Source organism: Anopheles gambiae, chromosome X (assembly GCF_943734735.2).
Source record: "Anopheles gambiae chromosome X, idAnoGambNW_F1_1, whole genome shotgun sequence".
In the NCBI taxonomy this organism is placed as follows: Eukaryota; Metazoa; Arthropoda; class Insecta; order Diptera; family Culicidae; genus Anopheles; species Anopheles gambiae.
Genome location: NC_064600.1, coordinates 14,994,516 through 15,021,316, shown reverse-complemented (window position 1 = coordinate 15,021,316; position 26,801 = coordinate 14,994,516). Strand labels below are relative to the sequence as shown.

Sequence of the window (26,801 nt, the reverse complement as noted above, 5' to 3'; positions counted from 1 at the left end):
ATAATAGTTAATTATTAAAACAACAGTCATTGATGCAATCAGCAAAGCAGTAATATTAATAAGAAACATTTTGTAATAAGCCATTACAACAGCCGTACCACTTTAATCGTCTTCCATACAGTTGTCGGTTATTGTATTGTAGAAAGTAATCGGTAGCGGGGATAGGTTGTAGATAGTAGTAGTGGAAATGGTGGTAATACTGTAGCATGCCTGCTATAAAAAATTATATAATCATAGAGCCATCTGGAAGCAATCACATTTCACATATCAAACAGTTAAAACACACACTCAAATAATTCCAAAATATAAACCAGGGTTTACGTGAAAAAAAGACAGATTGGTATAGACAGTAAATGAAGTTGCACGTATATTAATGCATGAGCTGGGAGTGTCCTCCTACCCAAGGTAAGGCCTCTCAGCTCCAACGATTGCAGTAAGGGAAATTTCTTACCAATTTCCAAGATCGCCTGCACGATCACAAGTATCATAAAGTGAGAACATAAACAGTAAACAATTCTTATATTTCAATACCGTTTCTGTTTGAGTCTGTTTTGATCTATTCTAACTCGTTACCGCTTAAATCACACTTCAATGTGAAAACATTTACTGAATGCGTAGTACAGGATTTTCCATGGGTTCTCATAGTTGTGGGCAGTGCTGCAAAATGTTACTGTCAATGTCATAAAAAATTCTGACTAAAACAAAATCCATGTCAGCGCCACGTAGTTAATTGTGATAATCAAAGGTTATGCTCAAACGGTTGGTGTGATCAATACATTCTTGGTGACATTTTAGCAATCAACGCTTGGTCAGTCACTAAGTAATGATTTTTTTCTACTGTGATCAATTCTGAAAAATGTCACTGACACAGTCATGACAAATTCCGGCTGAAACAAATTCATGTCAGCATCACGGTTTCTGGCTCTGTTTGACCGGACAGACAAGCAAAGCTGACAGAGCGAGAAAGAATGCCCATGTTGTTGCTTAGTACCACACGCCAAGTATATTCCAAGAATGTCGTGAATGTCACCGACAGAAAATGTCACGACCAAATGACTGACCAATAGTTGGTTGCACACAATTCCACCAGGCTTGTGAAGGTCGCACCAACAGTTTGAGTCTCACATCTGATCATTTCAGTTGTGTGCGCTCCACTTGCCAGTCAGAGTATCGCGTTGGATCCCAACATTCGCATGTCGTGTTCGACATGTCATGACGCACTTTCATTGAGTATCAGCAAAGGGCATCAAGCTACGACGGATATGTTCATTGTTTTCGTTGGTGAATATCTCGTGATGCTCATGACATTTTGCAACACTGTTTGTGAGACACTTCCTTGACTCTTGTGGAATTGATCTCCACATGTTGGAAATTGGACTCTATGGCACCCTTTTTGGACAGGCTCCTTGGAAATTCCTATTAGATTTGTCAAACAAGGGTGCTATAGGGTTCAATCTCCGTCACATAAAGCTCATTTCCCCTAAGGAAAAGCCAATAAAGTGCCCCACAGCTATGATAACTCCTGGGAAACCCCTGTAATGCATGCCGAAAAAAATACTTCATTTCCATCAGCGTAAGCACGTGCGCAACCAAAACAAAGCGGTTGGTTTTTAGTGTTCAGAAGGGTGGGGGGGAAAAGTCGATGTGTTTGATATTTCGTTAAAGATTTGCTTTCTTCTGGTTGACGGCACAGAGTCTCACTAATAACAACAAGTAAACTTTATGCCTAAGCGCCAGTGGGAGATTTATTTGAATATTTAAAAAATTAAATACATCGAAACCTGGATAAGAAAAAGTAACCCAAGGATGTGGAAAAAAATCTTATAAATGTTAATGTGTTTTTTTTTTTTTGTTGTTACCTATGGTGTTTGGCAAAAATGTTTGTATTTGAATATTTCTAACGCTTCCTATCATTTCATCGATCCAAACAAGCACAAATTATTTGTTGAATAACATAGTTAGAGGATTAAATCAATACACTTTTTTTCTTTTCTAGCAGCCATTGGTTTAGAAATTTCTGCGTTGAAATGGAGGGTTTAGCTCTCTCTCGTATCCAGGTATCCAAGGAAATCTCCGTTATGATGTGCACGTATTACTGTATTTGCACTCTGCTGCACTTGCCAATCTCTTGGTTGGTTGCGCTCGCTAGACCAAACGTTTCTCATATATGCTTTTGCAGTCTAAAGTGAACTGATTTTACCACTGCTCTTTTTTAATGTTGGTCTCCCCACCGTAGGAAAGAAAGATTTTTATTAAATAATTATGTTTCTGCATTAAACAATGTCCACCATTTCCGCTCGGAAACGGAGTGAGAAATCTCATAAATGACAAGCATGCACATACGGTACACGCCCTAATGATCGTAAACCGAACAGCTGATACAGCAGTGAAGGTTGCTACTATTTCCGGGTTGGAGGGTTGCGGCTGCCAACCAAATTTGGATGGGTTTAAACAATCTGACAAGCGACTACAGGCAAGCTACAGCTTAACCACCGAGGGCAAGCTGAACAAAAAAAAAAACAAAATAAACTACTCAAAATGTAAAATAAAATACAAAACAAGCCCGAAAACATTACACATTTTTTGCATCAAATTTGACAACTGAAACGAGTGGATGATCAGGTTGGGAGTTATGAGTTTTGCTAAAATTTCGAATAACCGAATCGTGCGGAACGTACTAACACGTTCGTTACCCGTGAGCGGGTATGTGATTGGCGGATGGCGCGTGTTTTGATTAGAGAGGCAGCTTAAAATAACAGCCCCCGGAAGGGCGGGAAGATGGAGACCAGTGGGGGGGTGAGAGTGGAGAAGGTAGTATGGATTTATCGTCTAATTTTGTTCACGCTAATATAAGACACAGTCTATTTATGCTTTTTCCTTTGCTTTTAAAATCCTATGACTCTACTATACCCACTTTTCTTAATGCCGCGCTACTATGCTACTCGGTTTCTTCGCTCTCCCTTGTTTTCCCGCTGCCTTTCCCCACCTTTCACCATTCGGTCTTCGTATGTACGTGCAATGCCGCATTTTGTTTCTTTTGTAATAATGATTAGAAATTATGTGTTGGGAGGGGGGGCGGGGAGCGGGACTACGTTCACAGTACGCATTTAATAAGCTTTCCAGCAAAAAGCAAACAAAACCTCTTCAACCAAAACCCGACTGTGACCGTTGGATTTTGACGCATTTTCAAACGCACTTCCATACAACAGGTAGATTTGTTTATGGTTTTTTTTCTGTTGCTGTTGTTGTGTGTATAGGAAAGAAACAAACATTATACAAAATTTTCGTGATTTTTGGCGTCCCTTAGTGTTTCTATCATCCAGTGCTATCGTATTGCTTATTGTTGGTAGATCCGGTGCTGGTGGCAAAATCGTTCGCATTTACAGTTTTGGCGTTTTGTTTCGGGTTGAGAAAAGTAAACCGAATCTTCATCGGTAACCTATTAAACTAGCCAAGGGGACCAAAGCCTACCTCTTTTCGCAAACGCTACGTTGGCCATCATCACACTGTCATTGCTGGTTGGGGTCGACTCCACTTCTCTGCCGTTGTTGCGGAGGGATGCAAAAGAAAAATACGCTTATTGCAAAACCCTACCAATTACCTTGAACCGAGCGCCACATTTGAGCACAAAGGGGGAGCAGAGCTTATGATGCGATTGCAATTGCGAGGCCCTTGTTTGCGCACTCGAATTTTCTTTTTTTTACTGGTCAATCGCGTCAAACGGCGAACCGTGGGCCAACATATAAGTGGAATAGAATTATTTACAATATATATCTTTATCTAACACTATGTATCGGATAACTTTTGTCCCGCTCTTCTGTCGCTCTCGCGCTCCCTTCCTTTCCACTTCAAGCTTTCCGCGCAATAATAATGCCTAAAGCTGTACATGCCCCACAATCAGCATGTTTGAAAAAAAAACCGGCTAACACTTTAACGTACTAGTACGAGCAAAACAAAAAAAAACAAACGAAAAAGAACAAAAAAAAACACGGAAACATTGAAATATGCATGTGGGTATGCATTACATGGAGCATACCGATAGGGACAGAGAGTAAATTAAATATAAAATAAAAACTAAACACACAACATAAACCACAAGTAAACGTTCAATTGAGAGTGGGTAGTGAGAAAGTGCGTGGATTAATTGCATTGAGCTACGGGTGCACATGGGACAAAACATAAGTCGTACTTTTAGACCTAATTCTAATTGCCAATTTTAAGCTGGAGACGAGCTGGACGTGACCAAAATCTGCGTCGCTCTAAGAAAAAAAAAAAGCCAAAACAGAAAAATATAAACCGCTACAAACCGTGGGTGCGTGCGTGCGTCCCCTGCCTCATATGATAATCTACCTTCCTTTTTCGATTGATTTCGTATGCCTTCGCTAAAGATGGTGACCCCATTCGCACCATTCTTCTCGTTCTCTCTCTCTCTCTCTCTCTCTCTCTCTCTCTCTCTCTCTCTCTCTCTCTCTCTCTCTCTCTCTCTCTCTCGGTATCGACCTATATTATCGTTTTTTTTGCTATTCGTTCGTTTACGCTTCGCTATGACTATTTTGTCTAGTTTCGTGTGTTTCTGCTTGTGTGCGTGTGTGTGTTTGTTTATGAGGAATTTGTATGTGTGCGTGTGTGTGTATGTGTGTGTTTGTTTATGAGGAATTTGTATGTGTGTGTGTGTGTGTTGTGGGCGCTAGTACCGCTCGGTTTGGCTGTTCTTTCGTCTGGGCACCAAACGTTCAGTCCGAGTCAAGTGCACGTGTTCGACACTGGAGAGGCGGACACAAGGGGTGACGCTGGGGTATTTTTTTTTTGCTTCTCCTTGCAGAGCACGGTCGAAGAACAGGATCCAGCCACTACGCGCTGGACACTATTACGACCGAAGGGCGGCGGCGGCGACGACGACGCTGCCGACGGTTTCGCTAACGGTTGCGGATGAGCGGGTGGCAATGTCGGCGCGGCACGACTATTGATCCGGGGCCGGCTTTAGCTCCTTGATCTGCTTGATCAGGTAAGCCTTCTCGTCGTTGAACTGTTCGTCCTCCGAGCGGTCGGTGTGGAAGCGGGTCAGAAAGTCGACCAGCTTTTCCTGGTTGCGCAGCAGTATGTCCAGGATCGGTTTCGGTTTGTTCGGGTTCGCGACAAACACCTGCAGGGAAAGAGGAGGGGAGGTATGAAAAAAGAGCAAGCCATGACAACGGAACCCGTTACTGAGAGCCCTCCCCCTTTTTTTCTTTCTTTCTTTCGCTCTCAACTTACCTTGAACACGTGGAACGCCTCGAACTGGATGTTGCGCGACTTCTCCTTGAGCATGTTCATCATCAGCTTCAGGTTGTCCGGGTTGGAGATGTACTTCGTCATGACCTGCCAAATAGGGGAAAAGCTGTAAGTCCGGCCCCGTAGCAGCGGGAAGAAGAGGGCAACGACCGAAGCAGCCCGAACCTTACCGTGAAGTTGTGCCGGTCGAGCAGCAGCTCGCCGAGCAGCTTAAGGCTTTGCCGCCGCGTCACGTAGTTTTCCGAGTTGAGCAGATGCTCGTAGTGGTTGAACACCTTGTCGTAGTTCTGCTCAAGGAACTCCGCGCACAGGATCTTGTGGCGGGTGAGCAGCTCCTTGAAGGTGGAGAATGCATCGGACGCAATATCGAACGTGGACACCTCGACGTAGCGGAAGAAGTTGAAGAACTCGTCCGAGTGCAGCATGATCTTGGCGAGCGCCTCGTAACGGGCGCACTCGCGCAGCATGGTACCGCAGTTCAGCGCGATCTCCTGATGCTCGTACCTGCAAGGAATGGTCGCAGAAGTTACAGATGCAGACGCTTTAAATTGAAACAAAGAAGAAAGAAGAATTTCAACATACCCAGCCATCAGCGTGAACAGAATTTCGGGCTTTGTGCAGATGTATTCCACCGTCGGCGAGCGGGTGCCGATCTGTCGTCTGAGCACATTGTTGAAGATCTGTGCCACGTCCTTCTTGCCCTCGAAGTCGATGCGGTTCAGGTTCTGAGCAGATGTAAACCCAAAAGGTTGCATTAGTTTAGTCATTTTCCCCGTGATGTTTGATCGTGCGTACCTGTATCAGAAGCAGCAGCAGGTTGGTGCTGTACAGCTCGTGGGCCAGCTGGGAAACGACGATTTCGGTTTGCGGTTCGGCATCGGACGTACCGTAGAGCATGTTTTTGATCAACACCTGGGTAAAACAAACAAAAGATACTAGGCATTAGTAGGTGCAGCAGCGAACAAAAGTGCAGCGCGCTCTGACATTCCATAGAACGCAGCGTTCCGCGTATTGGTTTGGATAAGTTTGATGAATGAATAGCTGCAGTTGAGGTCAAGTGAGGCTACCGAACCACGGAAATAGAAACTCCTTGCCATACTCATAGCGAAAATTCCGTGTCTATTTCATGTTCAAACGCTCGCTGAAATGATTCACCGCATAGCACAGCTGCGAACAAGCTGTATTTTTCTGGAGCGAACATTTATGGCGTTTTGCTCTGTACGTACCGGCATATGAGCTGGAACGTATATTTAGCAGTGCAGTGAAGGAAAATGATTCCGTCATGATATCCACATCAATCGCACTGTTTACACGAATCAATGCGGCACCGGAAGAGGGCCCCGTAGGATCGTAAACTTCTGGGCAGCTTTGGTATTTGTTTACAAGTGCACTTTAATGTCTACTCAAGACGGCAGGATCTTACGAGAAAGAATGTGCATTTCCGTAAGTGTGGCAAAAATCTTCACGATCTTGTTCCTGCGGTATGTCCGGAGAACCTTAGGAAGCATCACTATCTAGTTGCGCTACCTTGATCGGTTTCGAAATTCGTTGAACCTTCAAGAACTCAGTCGGAACGGCATTCCAGCAAAAGGTAACTTATACGTTATACTAGTCAAAAGATCGTTACGGTTTCTGGTTATATTGAATTCCAGAAGGACGACATCGAGGACAGAGAATGAGTGATTTTTAATATTTGGAGTTGTTACACGTCCATTAGCTGCTATTGCTACCATCTGATGGACATCAGCTTGTGGGAATATCTGAGGAAGTTAATACTGGAATTAATTGGAATTACACTTCATGCTTCATGCCAACGGTGCATCGTCATGGAAAAAATTTCAGCTAAAATGATATTTCCAGCTAAAATGACCATTTGTTCTTAGAACATGAAATCATGAACCGGACGCTACGGAATGTCTTGGTGACATCACAACATTGCAGAGTCTAGCAGGATCATCTGATCTGACACTGATTTGGTCAGCAAAAAAAAAAAAGAAAACTGTGCCAACTATGTCAGCCTCCGTCTAGACAAAGTTGAAATCAGATTCCACACACTCTCCTATCCTCTCCTAACCAGGGGCTCTGCCTTTGTTGGTGGATATCGCTAGCAGCGAGTTCTGATGACTACCATGATGCATCGTTTGCAAAATAAAAACACTCTGCACAGATGCGCTGTTTGCACAATCTTGCGCGCACAATGCCGTTGGGCATGATTCATGCCCCCCCAGACAAGGTACTGTTTTCTCACCTGTAAGCTATGTCCACAAGTATACATGTTTGGGGTAATGCTACAAGTATGATGCAGGTGGAAAAGCTAGCATGGCATTAATAGTACACTTGTGCGGTGTTAGCACACTTGTGTCACTTTGTCCATGCATGCTTCAATCGCATACATTGCAACTTGAGGACGTGCAACATGAGAGATGCTCTATATCTGAGGTTAGTTGTGGTCCATTGCTAAGAAAGTAACAACTCAGATAAATCGATTCTTGAAGATTTATTTATTTATTTATTTACGTCCTTATTTATTGAAAGACCTTATTAATCGTCACGACCATATTTCTAATATTCTTGAAGAATCATGAATCATAGCGAAGAATCTCAATCATGAAGAATCTCTTAATTCCAGATTTTAAAGGCTACAGGAGCACATTGCATGGGGTGTCTGGAGAACATTCGATTACGCTAAAGTTTCCGATCTCAAATATCTGAGGTAAAACGGCCGATGAGCATTTCGTCATGTTATATTATTTTCTTAAGGTTATTGCTACATGCCATCTGTGCGAACGATAATGATTTCCATCCTCAAACGTGAATGAACGTGACGCTACGGAATGTCTTGATGACATCACACAATCGCAGAATCTAGCAGGATCATCTGAGCTGACACTGATTTGCTCAGCAAAACAAAGGACGGTGCCAACTGTGACAGCTTCCGTCAAAACAAAGTTGAAATCAGATTCCACACACTCTCCCAACTCTAACGAGGAGATATGCCCTTCGCCGGTTGATATCACTAGCAGCAAGAGCTCTGATGACTACCATGATGCATCGTTAGCAAAATAAAAACACAGATGCGATGTTTGCATATCTTGCGCGAACAATGCAGTGGACCAAATGACTCATGCCCCGGGGAGGTAGCTGCTCACTAACGCGTCCCACCGGTAAACTATTGACAGAAGTGTGTATGCTTCTGATAATGCCACCAGAGTGGCAAAGCTGGCTCAGCATTATTAGTAAGCATTTGCGGTATTTGCACCCTTGTGTCACTTTGTCGCTCCTTCGATAGAGCCTGGTCTGGACGTGACTATGCCAATCAAGGCAGTCGGTAGGCATAATTTATTTTTGTATGTACCATAGTTGTTTTTTTTTGCTGGCTAATTTCACAAATAAATAATCGGTTTTGCTATGTTTATGTTTTACGACTTCTGGGGAATGACTGCACAATACCAGCGTAAGCATGCTCCTTTCGGCGAGCGAGTGACGAATGCCTTCGAAGGGGTGATGTTTATTTGTGTTCGAAAAGGCGAGCATTAAAAACTAATTTTATGCCCGTCTGGAGCTACAGTTCAGGAAATGAGCTACCTCCCTCGCCGGGCAGCTTCACGTACCACCACCGCGCAAAGCGATGGAAACTTAAGCCATCGCCAGCGAATGGACGACACACGGGCTGCACAAAATTTACGACGCTTTGTTGACGCGGGACCGTTCAGCATTTCTTTGCATCCTTTTGATTTTCGTTCGTTCTTGCGCGAAAAGAATCTTCTCGCGGCGCGGACGCGGGACTGCAATAAAACACGAATGCAAAAACCCCAACTCGCACTCGCAAAAGAAACACGGCACACCAGAGAGGACCGATCAGCGCGCCATCAAAGCGGTCCCAGCATGGGAGGGGAGTTTCGATTTTTATTGGAAACATGAAGCATGACCGAGCTCCTGCTAGAACCGAGTCGAAGTGCAGCTAAATAACACCAATAAAACGGCACTTCCCTTGCTTTCGGTTTGGTTCGGGTTTGTTTTCGCCCACAGCCCGCCCAAGGAATACGCGCGTGCCGCCCGACTCTCGTCTTGTCGGGTAAGAGCGAAGGTCTCGCGAGAAGACGAGGTCAAACTACGACCAACGGGAAGGAATTGCCGAGGGAGCCGGCGGTCGTCGTGAGTCATCGCCGGTCGGGCAGACATTCGGTTCTGTCCCTCGCTGGCTGTTTGCTGTGCCGGTGTGCATAATTGGTGCAGTAAAAGTGTGGCGAAAATAACATTTCCCCTCCGCGTCGGTGCAACGACGGTGCTGCCTACGCTGCATCCTCGCTGCATGCATGGGGCTCACCCCCTGCGGCAAGCTCGGTACAAGCGACTTCAAAACGATCAGTTCAAGCGGGAGAGTGTCCAACATCGCTGATCTTGTATTGCCCGTACCGCTTGCTCGCCCCGTATGTGGCTCCAGAAAAGCCCAACGGCGCCAAACGGGAGGGAAGAGCTGCGAGCCACTGTGAGTCATCGGCGGGAAAGTTTGGGGCGGCGGAGGGAGGAGCGACGTGAAAGCGAGTGCCATAATAAATCGTTCGCTGGGGCGCAAAATGGTACGGTTAATTAAAGGAAGGTACTGTAAAGATCGACCGGTCAATTGGTATTGCTTTTTTCGTACTGCTTTACGATTATAAGCGCATAATTATGCTTACCATTGGCAACAGGCATTGTAAAATTGATCCTGCTGCAATATAAATCATCTTCGTCTTATGACGGGCATGTGTGCAATGTGGTATCTATACTTCCAAATGAATTTAACAAATTTTAATGAGCTTTAACGTTAATTTCTTGAACATGGGGCTGTGTCGTGTACCGCAATAATAGCGAACGTATAGCGATAACAGATAATTGCATTAATTTATAATTTCCCTACAGCCATCTTTCGATAGGAAACCAAGCATACTAGTTGCAATGTCAGTTATTTGTAAAGTGTTCAAACTAGGGACCCGCAATACCATTTTATTGAGATGTACTTGTATTCAAAATAGTCTCCATGGAGAGTAGAAATCGAAAAAATATGTTCATTGTAGCGGATACATTTTGAGTCACAAAACTACAAAAATGTATTGCCCAACGGCAATGTATTTAACTGTACACATGATAAACTAAACAAATCCTGCTGCGGTGCCATAATTAAACATTATAAGATAGTAAAATTAACGAAACTATTGTGGGGTATTTACAGCGGCTGTCTGACGACAGCTCCACAGTATGGTTGCAAAATTCCCCTAGTTGATTGCAACACTCCCCTATATGATTGCAAACTTCCACAGCTTGCTTGCAACATTCTCTTACCGATTTGCAACATTCCTCTAAGGGATTGAACTATTCTCTTATATGGTTCGTAAGACCCTTGTCATATCCCTTGTACCTTTGTAAGTACTCTTGTCATATCAATAAGTTGAGAACGAGAATAATCAAAGCGTTTTAGCCGGTACATTGGGCAGCCTTAAAATTATATCTAATAGATCAACTGATCATCGTATTTGTCGTGCAATTACGCTTTAAGCTAGGACGTAAATATTGTCCCCTTGTGTTGTTATACATGATGATTCAACAAAATTATTCTGAAAATAAATAACACACTAAAAATATCTTTACAAGGTTTTCCAAATCAGTTTCCAAATGTAAACGTAGTTATTCACCGCGTGCAAGGTGTTAATTCTCAGCAATCTGATTTTTAATTTCCATCCTCATAATTTTGAATTTCTTCATCATGATTTTCAACACTTCTATAGCTGGATTGAGTTTGACATTTCTTTCTGATGTGTTGAAAATCATGTTTAAAAACTGAAATTTCGTCATGAAGCAAATACACCATTTGACAGCTGTTGAAAAACATCTTGGTGACGGTGAATTATTATGTGCACATTCAAAAGTGACTTGGAAAACACTGTATACTGTTTTTGTCCTTTACAACGGTCAAGCCGTATTGCTAATGCCTGACAGGGGTTTTCAAGTCATTTCCGAATGTGCACACATTTTTTCATCACCTGCAAGATGTTTTCCAACAGCTGTCAAATGGTGTGAGTTGCATCAACATAAAATTTTAGTTCTTACACATGATTTTCAACACACCACAAAGAACGGTCAGACACAGTCCAGCTTGCGACGTGTTGAAAATCATGTGGAAGAACTGAAACATTATTGTGATGCAAATACAACATTTGACAGCTGTTGAAAAGCATCTCGCAATCATTGAAAAATGTTATATACATTGGAAATCGACTCGCAAATTTTATTTCATTTAATTTTTTACCTTCAAATAACTTATTTTAATACCTTTTTTATTTTGTCCTATTCACCTTTTTGTATGGCCATCTTCCTTTTACTCGTTGTTTTTTGTTTAATAGCCAACGACAAGTATCATAAATCTTTGAAATACAACCTATCTAACAAGGCAACAAAAAACACCCATGTACCCGGTGTGCGAGAGAAAAATGCCGGTGAAACCTTCGCCAAAAAAAAAAAAACGGTCGTACCAGTATGGTTGTGTGGCAGCGTTTGTGTATATGGGGCCGCCACTGATTTACCGGGTAAAAGTAAGTATCTAGTCCGGAACCGGAGAGAACCATCAAAAGCAAAGATTCAAAAAAAGAAGGCAAAACCAAATACACACACACACACACACACACACACACATACCGCCACTTCGATTATGCACACTCGGAAAACGGAAAACCGATGAAAAATGCACCGGTTCATCGCGGAATTGAAAGCGGAAAAAGAGAGAAAGAAAGAGAAGGAAGAAAGATAGAGGAAGAGAGAGAGAGAGAGAAAAGGAGAGTAAACCCTAAAAAAAAGGAACAAGAAGAAACAACTCTCTCACAAATTAGCAGGTAGCTGTGCATTAGAAACACACAGGAGCCCCCCTCCTTCCCCTGTATCATAAAAGGAACCCGACAGCATCAACACAGAAAAACGAACATGTCCAACATTACCCGCTCTAAAAGAAATTAGTTTTGCATCAAGTGTTCTGTAGCATTCTAGCTCCATGGGGGAGGGGGGGGGGGGGGGGGGGGGAACACTTTAATCACAAGTGCGATTGCTTTAAGAGCTCAATAAACTATTTTTTCCCCATACCCCAACCATCCAACCGCCCCTCACAGTGCAGGGTGGGGGAGGGGGGGGGGAGGATGTGTCATCGACTATTTGTAATTGGCTCGGTAAAATGGTTACCGATAAAACGGGCGCTTTCTTGCCACCGGAAGAAGGAACGAAACGTATGACCTCACGATGTTCTGGCCGCATTACAAATCGCCTTCCATCGCCTTTCAGATCGCGAGGGACGGAAAGTGGGCTGTGGGGTTTTGGGTGAAGTCAAAGAAGAAGAAGAAGAAGAAGAAGAAGCAGAAGGGAAATCAGAAATATGTACGCATCAAACGCATCAAACTGTGCAAGAGACTGTGCAACTGTGTGCAACGGACGTGACACGGGGGTAACACCATGCAATCAAATCACTGCGTTTCGATAGCGAGAGAGAAAGGGATAGAGAGGTAGAGAGGCACTGAAAGAAAAAGAAGATCGGTAAAAGGAAACCCCGTACGTACGGAAATGCAATCTTTAATGGTTTGCCGATGCATCGATGCGTTAAGAATACACTTAAGAAATAAAAAAAAAGACTACAAATTGACGACACCGACGACTTTCATCATTCTCATAGCGTGAACCAATAAATATCTTCATGCTTGGTGCAGGCAGCCTAGGCAACATCGCTCCAATCGCCCAGGCGATTGAGGCAGGCAAATAAAATAAAGTTAAAATAAATAAAAAAAACCGATGAAGCGCATTTTTGTATGCTTCAAAGGATTGCTCATTGCGTTGGTCGGCAGATGGTTTACGTTTTATTGCCACTTTTTTACGATCGGGTGGAGGTCTGGAGATAGAGAGTTGCAGAGCGACCCAACGACAAGGCGGATTTCAATACCCAATCACTTCCCGAAATCCTCAAAAAAAATATGCAATGCTACAAGTAGTAGTAGTAGTAGTAGTAGTGTCGTATCCAACTTACCAAATTCTTGCTGACATCTTCCTGCGCCTTTTCAGCCTTCTTGTCGCCGCGCTCCAGCGAGTTGACCGCCTCCTTCAGTGCCTTCACCAGCTCCTGGGGGCTTTTCTGCGACTTGCCGAACAGGGGCATCTCGGTGCGAGTGGCTGTTTCACGATGGCCGAAACGTTCACGTTCACGAAGCCTCCTCCCGAGCAGCCCAAGCAACGCACCGCCGAACCAGAAATCACTAACAGACTCACACGAGTGTGCTGTTGCGCGCACGTTTTCGGCGCAGTAATGATCTGCGTCCACTCGTGTTCAATGCACAACAATAAAACCGCACGCACACACACGACAACCACGTTTCACGCACTAAGCACTATTTGTGTTTGATAGGGATGAGCGATTTTTTTTTTTGAATGCTGCAAAAAGAAGGCACAAAAACGTTTGTAAAATCCCACTGGCAAGGTTTATCGAGGCAACGCTGACGGACGGGTCTTTTGGGAAAGATTTGGTGGCAGAGAGATGATTGCTGAGACTGCTCGCTGGAAATTGGCCTGCCGAGCGACGGGAAGCAGGGAAATCACTTCAACGGGTGCAAAAACAAAAAATAAATAACAATCACAAGTAACACCCAGAGCGGTATGGTTTTGTATGTACGCGCGCGCACGCCCAACCGTTCACCACGATGCACAATGCAAGAATGCACAATGCATGCCCCGAACGTGCTCGGTGCGGACTCGCGAAGCGCTTCCGAGAGGAGGCAGTGCACAAGAGGAGATAGACGAAGAAGAAGAAGAAACCGATCGGCTCCAGCTTCGATCAAATGCTGTTCGTAAACAGGGTGGGGGGGAGTCCACACACACACACACTCTGCCGGCGAAACTGCTCGAATTGCCGGATCGCAGGAGCGCTACAAAGCTGTCACAATTTGTGACAGTTTCCAGGGAGAAAGAGAGCGAGAGAGAGAGAAAGAGAGAGAGAGAAAGAGAGAGAGAGAAAGAGAGAGAGAGAGAGAGAGAGAGAGAGAGAGAGAGAAAGAGGAGGAGAAGAGAGATAACAATAACACTCTGAGGACAATACAGTGGAGCCCCGCATATCGAGTTAAGTCCGTGCCTGTGACTCACTCGTCATACAAAAAACTTTTGCGGGAGGCTCTTTGAACCATAATTTGTATGAAAAGTGAAATTATTGGTTCATTTTTTACCGCCAATGTGATGGTAAAAAGGGTGCATATACGCATCTGATAAAATCTGAAGTATTGGAAAGATATTTGTAATTCACTATTTATTAGTCATTATTACTGATTCATTGTCTTGATACGATCTTTTATGAGTTTATATCTTAGGAGAGTTTGATGTTCCGCAGATAGACTACTTCCTGCTAGTCTTTTTTTTTTGGAAAAAGCCAGTTTCATCACAATTAAATATTTGTGGTGGTAATTATTTTCCAGCATAGTTGAGGTTTTAAATATATTTTTTGGAATAAATTTATTGCCATGAAATCTACAACACACTTGCACACCACATATGAAACTCCTCCGAGTGGCAGCAAATGGCAGGGAAAACTTTCTTTCTCGTATCCAGCACAACAAACACTCGTCAATATACATGACGAGACACACTTGTGGCAATAGTTTTATGTTAAACGATGCTTACAAAATTTCTTGATGCCTGATTGTTGGCACATGAATAAATCAACAAAACTCTTAGATATTACGTGGATATGTATTAACTAGTGATGGAGGCTCGGGATCGGACCTACATGATTCCAATTCCGTGTTCGGAATCATCTTCCGAGCCGATAACGTTGCTGACATCGTTTCAATTCAAGAGAGAGTCACAATATGCTCCGGAAACGGAATCAGAATTGACTCCAAAATTGGAATTAGCTCCGAAATGAGGGTCAGTTCTTGAATTGAAAGACGAAGTTTCAGAAGCGAAATCAGTCCGGGAATCTCCATGAGAATGGATCGTTTACAAGTAAATTTGGATTCTTTGCGGCTATCACTATGTAGCATCATTAGGCCCAAACGCCTATTCTTATGGAGATGCCGAAACTGACTCCGGTTATGAAGCCGATTCTGATTCTGGACCCGATGTTTAATTAATGTTGCCTACTATTTCCTCCCATTTTGAACGACAACCTAACCTGCAGTACACTGCATGAATATAACTAATAGTTTAAAAACCATAAAACTAAAGTAAGTTAAATTGTTCTCTACACAAAACATGAGGCTGGTTTAAAATATTAAGGATCATTCATACCTCATGTCTATCAACTGATCTATTGTCAAAACTGATATATTGCCCCCAATAAGGCCCCAAGAACGCTTTATGCTTTGTCCTTGCCTTAAAAAACTACTCATAAGAAAATGTAATACAATCTTCACTTGCCCATATCCATAAGCCATTCAAAAATGATTTTGATGAACCAATGAGGAAGGTTTGGTATGAAAGAGTAATTCAATGTTTGGGTGTACACTTTGCGTGATGTTCCAAAACCATACAAAACTATTCATCATAGTGTTGCAAATAGAAAAAAGAGCTATTTGTCTACAAGAATGTAACCAGCAAATGCAAACAGGTGTTCGGCATTCGTACTATCCAGCCTGTCCAGAGAAAAAAAAACAAACTCCAGTTGCGTGGTAAAAATAAATTCCAGACGCTCGTGTCATCCCGAGCTGACTGCATGATGTTATTTAAGCCACTGACATCACAAAGTCCATGGACCATAGTGTTTATTTTGGTGTAAAAGATGTTGAAATATTATGTATTAAGCCTGTAGTTCGGCAAAATGTGTACATCAGAATTGTTGAAACCCTTTACAGACTGCTCGAGAAAGAAGGTGTCTTCGTTGAGCTCGGGATCCTAATCGGCCGTTTAGTTCACTCTATCGATGATCCGTATGTGCCCTGACATGTACAGACAGAAGTATAAGAGTGTTACAATTGAGTTTAGACTAGATGCATACTTTGTATGCATCGTCGCATCAGGTTTTTGATAACCGTTCATTACGCGCAGTGGATTTTTGATAAAGAGCAATCGATTTCAGCAGGCTGCTTACGAGAGGTGCGTTTATAACAATCCATGTGGCAGATCGATTTGTATAATGAGCGTTGGTCATATGTACTAGGGTGCTACTAGGATTAGGACCTTCCTTATTATTCGAAGAGACGTGTGGTCTTGATTCGGAATCGGACCTTTTGTCTGCCCTTTTTTACGGATGTCCTCGCGACTATGCAATAGACCTGAACTCTTGTTGTCGAATATAAGGCGTCATCCATCAATTACGTAACGCAAAAATTGCACATTTTCAACCATCGTAGCGTAATAAAATTGTAACGTTCTTCGGTAAGTTTTTCCGTCCATCCGACCGTGGTAACCAAATTCCGTCGTGAGTTCAATCCTCACATGAACCGGCCCCCTAGCAGTGACGTATTATTCGGCTACGTAGTACATAAAAAGTAGCGAAATCCTTTTTTAGGCCGGCATAACCGCGAATGTAGTTTAATCAAGCAGGACAATCATCGTTTATTACTCATTTCTTATATGAAAAAAAATTGTTTGCATTACGTAACTAAAGTTTAATTCTCCCTCTTACCCGTGTAACAAATTGTAACATTTGTCGACAGCTCCTCCACCACCCCTCCCCCTCAGCATTACGCAGTTGATGGATGACGTGTTGATTATTGTTGATGTTGTCGCACCTTTTCTCGACTGCTCGCAAGGCAGCTTTTTCAGGCAACGCTCTGCCAGCTATCGATCACCAGTGCATATATGGCTTGCACTGTATGAGTTGTGTTATCTACGTTAGTTGACAGTTTTTTTAGAAGTTTTTTGTTTTATTTTTCGTTAAATATTAATATAATTTTAGACCATACGGCCTGTTTGGACAGTTCCTCTTAAATAAAAAAATTCGATGGATATTCACATGAACTAGGCAAATCCCACATGGAAATAGTGGGTGTTTTGAGAGTTCTTTAAATTTAGGCAGAGATGAATGATCACCTTACGCACAAAGACTTGTTCAACAGTCTCGTTCGATATTAAACAGAGTGTATAACTCCTCAATTAAACGATAGCAGGTTGCTATAAGCATTATAGAATTTTGCTCCAAGAATACTTATGAGATCATGAAGACGTTTTCTAAACTCTGCTAATGGAATGGCATTAAACTCCAGCAGCAACTAACGTAAAACACGTGATACATTCTCCACTCTATTGGGGATAAGGATTATAACGAATAATGAGCAAATAAAGCTTCACGGCTGTTTGGCGTCGTACACTGAAGTGGGATAATTAGGTGCTCAAACACATCCAATTACAAAGCAAACCGCAAACAATCCACCCGCTAATGCGCTGGCCATATTTAACAAATCTAATTTTATGATCAATTTCTCACCCGACCAAACCGAACGGTTCGAAGCGGTTTGGCGATGGAACAAAGCAGCCGATGGTGGAACCAAGTCAGGGTGCATCTTCACACTCCCCTCTAGCGTCCCTGTTATCAGCAGTGTGACGTTTGCCCACCGAGCCCCGCTCGTGATCGTTCGTGTCGTAGGCGTTTCACCTATTGCCCTCGTTACAGCAGACGCGTGCTTCGTTTAGGTTTATTTCTGCTGCCGATAAGCCAACATTACCAAGGGTGAGGCTGGGCGAACGCAGGATCCCGAAAATGCAACCCGCCACTTTTCCCGCAGAAGCCAAAGCCATGTGCAGTGTTATCGGGTCGAAAGAGCGATGACTAATTGCTTGCCACAAAGTAGCACAGCTGCAGGGGTTGCCTTCATGACGCCAAAGTGAACGACAAAAAAAAAAAGACAAGACATCACTGACCTAATCGTTTGATCAGGTGATTTTTACGCTGAAACGATCGAACATGGAACTTCATGATCATAAGCAACAAAAAAAGAGGAAGCAAAACCGATAGCCTAAAAACTGGTACGATTTAGGCCGCACCGCGTTTCGCATCGTCGCCCCGCCAAAGCCCCGCCAAATCGGCCGTGGGCTAACCGGAAGCGGGCTCCAGAGGGGGCTCGGACGGCCCCAATTTCTCTTGCCGGTGCCGACATCTGGGGACTGGGTGGGTTTCCATTCGGCAAGCATGCTCGCAGCCTGCTCGTTCGCTCTGTGTTCTTCCCTTCTTTTGCAGCCGAAGCCGAATTTCCCGGTTTGTTTGTTTTTGTCTTCTCCTGCTACGGATTTCGGCTCATTCTGGCTGCGGACACGCGAACGCGCCTGATCGTTCTGCGCAGCAGCCACTGCCCACCCCGTTATGGATCGTTAACAAATAGCAAAACACACATACGCAAATACAACCCAATATGTGTGTGTGTGCCCGAGCGACCGTAAACAGTGCGCGATTCGGACAACAACAAACAACGGAATTCCATCCCTTCGCGTGGTTCAACACGCTGCTACGTCACAGAGTACGTGTTGCAATGACGTCACATGACCGGATAGGGGTGATGTGTGCCAACCAATTATGACGCTTCTGGTAATTGTGGTTTAATGGTGGCAACGGTAGAACATCCTTCACTACCATCAGCATCATCATCATAGGCAGGCAGGCCACGAGCTTATCTCCAATTGCCATTTTACCTTTGCTCCTTCTTCCTCCTGTCATTAAAAAGGTGGCCACAATCGTGGGGGAGACGATGAGCGGGAAAATATAATGCGCATGGGGCAATGTGTGCCGTACAGAGCTTTCCCAAATTTACACACGATCACTTGCACCACACACACACACACACACACTACGCTTGACAGATGCTGAGGTATCACCGCGAGGCACCATTACGCGATGCGGTGCAATCTCGCCAAGCGTGATCGTTTTGGCTAGATTGCAGGGTTTTGCAGGGCAGTGCATCAAGCGAGCAAATCTTTTCTAAATTAAGCAACAGTGCACGCTGCAAAAAAAGCAAATTTAGATATTTGTTCGCCTATTAAGCTAAAACACAATTTGTTAGCAAACCCAAGAAACATTGTCCATACCCTTTACACTTAAACATGTATTAAAGCATTCTTTGCTATGAGTGTACCGAGCCACATAGTTTTAACATGTCTTTTGAAGATGCTTACCAGTCTTGAAAGTTATTAAACTTTTAAAACGTTCTGAAGACGCTTATAAGACTGTCTGAAAAAACCAAAATTGGAGTTTTGATGGATGATTTTAATCAACCTGTAAATGTATTCTTAAGCACGTTTAAAGACTTGTTATTTGAGACTAAGGCATCAATATCAATTGATGTTATTAAATGAATATTAAGTCTTGGACGAAGGGAACATGGAACAGGTTATACAGATTGTATCTGAAATACGCTATTAACGCAAAAACTGGATAAGCCGAGTAATTCTAACTTCTGCGTAAGTTGTATTTTGCAGTTTTCAGCTATAACATATTAATCTTCTTTTCCTTTTGCTTCCAGTGGGTGGTTTTATCCCCTGCAAAGATTATTAGATCTGTCTAATTCTAATAATCTATATACGGGATAAATCTGAGAAAACCACGATTATGTAAATATGTGTATTCCAAGGTTCCTTGTACAAGGGATTTTTTGTACAAGGTTCTGCGTATCTCTGACACTGCTTGTACGCGGAGAGTCTTCAAACTTTTTAGTCTGAACAAGCGCTTCCTAAAGCTATGTGCTGTTTAAAAAGATCTTAGCCACACATATTGCACAACAAATCAACTGAACTTGTAATCAGGAAAGTCCTTCTGATCTTAAGCCATTTTTAATCCATTAATCCAAGGAATCCATTTTTATTAATATGATTGTTGATTTATGTGTCCAATATGTGTCAGTCATGTTTCATTTTGACCCTGTATGCCTGTATTTTGAAAATATTTAATTTTTAAACTAAAAAGATGCATGTTATTGAGGCAATTTGATATTTTTTAAATTATTAAAATGCATTTCAACGGTGAAATTTTCTTGGCATGGATTTCTGCACATACGCGAGTGAGATCGTGAGAAAAAATATCAATACAACAACAAAATTCTCAAGAACATATCCATAGCAATAAGCTGAAATTTTAATAGTTTATTTGCGCTTCGCCTCTTAAAGGTCTAGAAATGGTTTTAACTAGCAGTCTTAATAGAGTTATGAGCCCTTTCATTCTTAAGTGAGTTTTATTTTAATCTTATTGGGTCATACACGACTCTCAAATGAAAAAGGGAAGGTTTAATTAAATGACCGTAACAACATCGTTAACAATATGATAAGATTTAAAATGTTCCTTGGGGAAATTATGTTGTTCTTATTTCAAAAACGCCACATTACGAGTGGAGCATCATCAATTATAGCGATCTTTCAACTTTTCGATACCATGCGGTTGGTGCGATTTGTTATTTGCCTCACATTAGTCCCCAGTTTCGGTGATCATCTCTTCATTTAACGAACATTTTTTCCCAGCGAGTATCCTTTTGGTATCTGAGATCGGGAAATGTTTAGTTGCTGGGAGCCATGTCTGGAGCATACGGTAGATGGGAAAGCAATTTGTTACCCAATTCATTAATCAGATCATGATTTATGAATTTGATTCAATCTTAATCAGATTCATGAATTTGAATCTTTGAAATGATTCAATGAATCTAAATCTTCGTTGGAATTCATGAATCACGAAGTTTCCATTAATCTCGAAATATTGAATTCTTCTTGGTGTAACAACCAACGTGTTTATGCCAGCCCATACAGGCATTCTAGAGTTCTTGGTATCACGCAGCCGGATAGTCTTTTTTGCTAGGGAAAGACGGTCTATGCGAGAACCACGATGGGCATGTCGTGCGAGTTAACGGCTGTAACATGGGATCGCGCAAATTATAATATAATAAATACAAATTATAACAGAATATGCTCAAAATTATGTATGTCTAATGAACCATGTGCTCCTGGAGATTCATAAATCTAGATCTAGATCATGAATATGTCGAGATTATTCAATCTTCAAAGATTCATGAATCTTTAGAGAGGCGATACAAGATTCGGATCACTCATCGCTGAAGACTAATTTGAATGAATAGCAACACAAGATTCATGAAACCCAGCACTAGTGTGTTCGCGCGGTAACCAATTTGCATTAGGCTTTCTCACATCCCAAATATTTGTGATGATCACTATGAGAGATCTTTTGGGTGTCAGCTTTCTAGATCAATTTTTATTAATGTTTGTTTTTGTTGATAACCACCTCTTTGGGGTGTCTTCTGCGATCATCATTCTCAGTGCTCATTTCACCACATTTTAACTTATCATACCAATACTTAAAGGTTGATTTTGGTCCGAAAACTCTTCATCGAGCCAAATTTATTGTTTCGACTGTTTTTTTTTCCCTTCAAACAAACAATATGTTATCAACACGCGAAATAATATTTTTCTATAATTTTTCAAAACACAAAATGATTTAAATGGCGAAGTCATTGCAATCAACTGTTGACACAAATCTTTGTAAGGTTGGTACAAAATTAAAACAATATATATGGATTTAATTTTACTAGGGCTAACAATATTCCCATCTTAGACCCGACAATGGTAATTGATTTAAAAATTAAGTAAACAGTTACAGAAAATAACTGTCAACGCAGCCGTTAGTGAAACGCAAAGGACATTGGACTAACATCCTGAACTTTTAAACGACATTTCTTTGCCTAAATTGTAAGCTTGCCATCTTAACCCATCTCAACGTTCACAGCATCTCCGAGCGCCCCGTGACGTCACAATCTCTCGAAAGGCAACCCTTAGCTCAGCACTTTTCCCCCGTTATAATCTTTCCGCTAGCGTGTAAACATTACGCGTTCCATGTACACCAGCACATGCTGCGGTAGTCTTACTACACGGATCCGCACCTTTGCGTAATAGGCGTCAGACGAGGGAAAAAAACACAACTAGCTTGTTTGCTACTGGAGCAACCGGTGTGTTTGCTGTTTGGACTGCACGGTCCCACCATTGGACTAATCGGAGACGTGACATTGCTCGGTGTGCACTTTATTAGCAAACTACAACTGCTCTGCCGATAGTGCGCTTGGATTACGGACGACTGTCAACAAGCATTGGCGTGCCTGCGGCTCGAAATGTTTAGAAATGGTAATTCTACCAGTAAGGAGCGTATGTTTGTGTGTATGTTTTTGTGGAAATGTTTACCAAACCGAACTAGTCCGTTGTAGCCATAACATTTAATCGCACTCGCTCGCAATTAATTACGCGGCAAAAGTGAGCAATTATTTGAGTTTTGACATTTGATAATTCTACTGGTAGCTGGTTTGGTAAATCAGCATATCAGAAGGAAATAAAAAGATCCTAGTTGTAGAAAATAATGTACATTTCACTTTGTGTAAGATTTCACAGAAAATTGTTCCTGAAAAGTTTCCTGCTGGACATGTGAAGATATGGATTCTTTTGCATAACGTGATGTACCATTCCTTTAAAAAAATCATAGAACAGAGGAGATGCAGCCGAACTATTAAGAGCAGACACTAAGCTAAAAACTCTGCATGGAAAATGCCCAAATAAAATTCTAGCTAGGATTGCTATTAACAATTTCAGGATCTCCAAGAATTTTCCAAACATCTGGGATTCTTGCATTTTAATTTATTTAACCCTTTTTTTTAAATACATAGTTCATATTGATGCATCAAAACTATCAAGAATCAACACGGAACTAACAAATTTACATTAAAAGTCCGCAATTACAGAATTCCGAGAATGTTGCAAAACTATAAAAATCCGCAATTTCAGGAATTCCGAGAATGTACCAACATGTTGAGCTGCGGTTGTCAATTATGGTTCTTATTTATAATATTTTACGTAAAAAAGACATTTGATGTCATTTGAAAATTTAATCACGAGAGCAGAAGAATCATAAAGCAATCTTTCTTCATGTCTTTTGAAAATGTTTAATGTTTAATATTTGCCATTTGCTCTTTGATCGCATAAAGGTAACGAATTGTTGGGATGTCGTTTCATAGAGTGAACTAGGTACCTGTCACAGGGTTTTTTACTTGATTTCCCAAGCGTAGCAACGTTTTACGCAACTGCAGAATTTGACAGGACAAGCTCTTAAGTTGTTTTCAGAACGTCATCATGCTTAAGACAGCCTTCGCACTTGATATCGCAAGCGCGGTACAATTCCAGGGCTGCGGATTCAAGCAAGTATTCAACTACATGTGTTTAAACAAATTCAAGTCAATCTGTGCTCTCAATTTTCGGGTGTGTGCGTAACTTTGAAAACGTGTACAGGCGCTGGTTAGATGATTGCTACAAGCCGCAAAACCCCTTGTGATATTGTGTAGCGCGCTTGCGATATCTTCTGAAATGTTGCAGTTGTGTTCAACAATGCTAAGCTTGTAAAATCAAGTAAAAACCCTGCAACTCAAAGCTCTTCTGTCATACTGCAGTCTTTCCCCGAGTTAAGCGACTATTGAGTTCCGGAGACATTCGCGTATCTTGTATATTCGCGCAGGTCGAATATCACGTTTTGCAGCCAAATAATTGTTTATATTTAGTTATTTTTTATTTAATTAGTGCGTTTATGTACTAAATGACTTATTTAGAAATCGCATAAAAGATAAGATTATTTCTGTCTTTATAGCGATTTCAAACATTCAAAAATAATTAAATTTATTTTGCATTTGACAATTGGCGGAGAAAATTGCACTGATTTAACGTATAAACTGTTAAAATTAAAAAAATCGCGTGACTCACAACTCGAATTCACGTTAGTCACGTGTCGCGTAACTCGGAGAAAGACTTACAAGATTCTCTTTTCCTAGAACGATTTGCTTCGAATCCTGCGCGCTGGTGAGATTGGGCTGGGTTAGAGTAACCCTGTACTGGCTCCGGAATCGGAGACTCCGAAATTGGTTCAGGAATCGGATCCAGAATCGGAATCGACTCCAGAATTGATTCCGGAATCGACTCCAGAATTCGGAATCCGTTCCGGCATCGACTCCGGAATAAGAATCGGTTCTGGAATCGAAATCGGCTCTCGAATTGGAATTGGCTCCTAAATTAGAATCGGCTTCTAAACGGAGTCAGTTTCGGCATCGCCATAAAAATAGGGGTTTTGGTCCAATCATACTACGTATTGATAACCAATACGAATACTTTTTTCAATTCAAGAATTAATTTACATTCCTAATTCTAATTCTAATTCTGGCTAATAATTCTGGCAGCTCATTCTAATTATGGAATCAATTATGATTCCGTTACCGGGGCAAATTGCGATTCTCAGGTCAATTCCGATTCCGAAGCCGATTCTGATCGCGGAATCGATTCGATAGTCTACTCTGGAATCGACTCCGGAGTCAACTCCGGAATCGACTCCGGAATTGGAATCGATTCCAGCATCAGAATCGGCTCCGGAATTGATTCCGAACACGGAATCGGAATCGGGTAGCTCCGATTCCGAGCTCTCACCCCTAATGCAGAGTAAGATTATCATTTTGACGGAATGGGGGAAATATTGGGGTCGTTCTTGGCAGGCGCACCATCAGCTGTTCCACTGGTAGGAGCGGTCGAATTTTCTTTTTGTGGATGACGAGATGACGAGGTGTTAACATCACAAAAGGACCAAAAAGATTTTATACATTGCAATGGAAAGAGAAGCAAGAGAGGGAAGGTCGGAAGGACGGAAGGCCAGAAATCTTCCTGGCTATGTGTATGTATGCGGCGCCGGCAGGTAACGGTTTCTTTCGTGGCCTTGTTCAAGGATGTACAACAGTGCGGTTGATCGTGGAATAGATTGTGACGCAAAACACACACTCACACATCAATCGTTGACAGTAAAGGAATGAAACGAACGATTCAATTTAGCAAAGGAACGACAAAAAAGGAATCTTCCACTGTCCTGTGTGTATGTGTATGTGTGATTTGATTTGATTGCGAGATGGAAAGGGGACAGAGGAGTTGCATTGTTGTTTTTCATTTGTTCCACATTGCTTTCTAATTATTGCTTAACATGTGACAATCTTCTGCTAGTTCTGCTAGTGTTTCTTCTTGTTTGTTTTTTTTTTAATGGTTACACATACGCACGCTTTCATTCTTTCTCTCTTTCTCTCTCTCTGCGTATCGCTCACATTTACTGTCAGACCAAAACCAAAAGAACAGGAACAAAAAGGGCAACACATTTCCACACCAAAAGGGGAACCACATAGCACAACAACAATTCGAAAAATAAGGAACGAGATAGGAAGTAGTTTGGCGTCTGTGTGAGTGTGTGTGTGTGTGTGGTTTTTGCGGATAGGGAGGTGGACGGGCGGAGGGGGGGGGGTGTTTGGGAGGGTGTGATGGGAAAGGATTGGAAGGCTCTCCCCCCAAATTTGCCTCAAGACGGCCAGTGTGTGTGTGTGTAAGAGGTGGGTGGTGGGAGGAGTGCCTGAATTGCCCAAATATTTAAACCCCATTCCTGAAAGGCAGGAGAGGTGGTGGGTGGTGATACCGGTCACCGAAATGGGGTGGTTTGCGGGCGTGCATGGTTCTATTTATCATTTTTTGCACATACACACACACACACACACACATACGTGCACAAACATGCAATTACAGAGTGGCCACTTCCGCCACACGGTAGCACACTATCACGCGCCTGCACACACAAGCACACACACGCACACAGAAACACAAATTAGGCATAAGGAGATACGGGATGGTTTTGTTGTTTTTTTTTCCTCATCATCATCTTCTCTCTCTCTCTCTCTCTCTGCCTCGCGCGCACACACTCTAATGCTGTCATCTGCCTGCCCTTTCGCGCCCCGCTCTTCGCTTCGCCTTCCGGCGCATCTTCTTCTTCGTTCGCGCTGCCTCTATCTCGCTTTCGCACACGTCGCGCTGCTGTGACGCTCTATTTTCATCAACAATATTACGATTGTGTCACTTCGGGACGGGATTCCTGCTCCTTTCATTCCCTTTCCTCATTTGCGTGCAATTGCGTGCACACACACACACCCTACACCCCCCAAAAAAAAGGTGTGCAGTGATAAGACACACACCCACACACACACACACGCGTAAATACACACACGGATGGGCACAGGAATTGTTACACTCGTGTGGGGGAGGGAAGACGATTCGCAAGGTGGCCCGCGGCGGATCCTGTTCTATTATTCACCGACTTAGAAAGTGCAGCAGCCGCACACACACAACACACACACACACGCAACCCACCCCCGTCAGTGTGGACCGGATCAGGGCGACACATGCACGACACTGTTTCGCTGGCTTTTGGGTTCGTTCCTGGCTGCCGCACACCGACCGATAGAATAACCAGAAACGTCTAAAGGACGGACCACACCGACACGCACACAAACTCACACACACACTCACACTGAAGCACACGGGGCGCGCGTTGGGCAAGAATGTACGTCAGCCGGAAAGATATGCTGGATGACCCTGCTGGTTGAGGCAACCGTGTGTCCAATACCTTGACACAGTGGGAACGGCTAAAGTTAAATAGCGTAAAAAAAAATATCAAAAAACACCCTTTTTATTTAAAAAAATATCTTCAAGCGAGAAGAGAA

The 26,801-nt window shown here is 42.6% G+C and overlaps 1 protein-coding gene across 5 annotated transcripts; it reads right to left on the bottom strand.

The window, feature by feature from the left end:
- Nucleotides 1-1,716: 1,716 nt before the first annotated feature.
- LOC1272400 (protein Mo25) lies at nt 1,717-26,720 on the bottom strand. 5 transcript variants are annotated; one of them, XM_061658994.1, is made up of 7 exons: nt 26,608-26,720; nt 13,310-13,710; nt 6,067-6,183; nt 5,854-5,996; nt 5,442-5,775; nt 5,254-5,358; nt 1,717-5,143 (listed from the first exon to the last, which is right to left on the bottom strand). In XM_061658994.1, exons 2-7 carry the CDS (start codon nt 13,436-13,438, stop codon nt 4,961-4,963), a joined length of 1,011 nt encoding a protein of 336 aa, XP_061514978.1. In that variant the 5' UTR covers nt 13,439-13,710; nt 26,608-26,720; the 3' UTR covers nt 1,717-4,960. The 5 variants fall into 5 exon arrangements, with proteins under 5 accessions (XP_061514978.1, XP_061514984.1, XP_061514990.1 ...); XM_061659000.1 differs by having other exon boundaries at nt 26,397-26,610; XM_061659006.1 differs by having other exon boundaries at nt 26,449-26,610.
- Between the last annotated feature and the right edge of the window lie 81 nt (nt 26,721-26,801).

Coding starts and splice junctions, on each gene's coding strand:
- LOC1272400 (XM_061658994.1), bottom strand. CDS start 13,438: ATGCCCCTGTTCGGCAAGTCGCAGAAAAGCCCCCAGGAGCTGGTGAAG. Junction 6,184..13,309: donor AAGATGTCAGCAAGAATTTG/GTAAGTTGGATA, acceptor TGTTTTACCCAG/GTGTTGATCAAAAACATGCT. Junction 5,359..5,441: donor TCGACCGGCACAACTTCACG/GTAAGGTTCGGG, acceptor CCTATTTGGCAG/GTCATGACGAAGTACATCTC.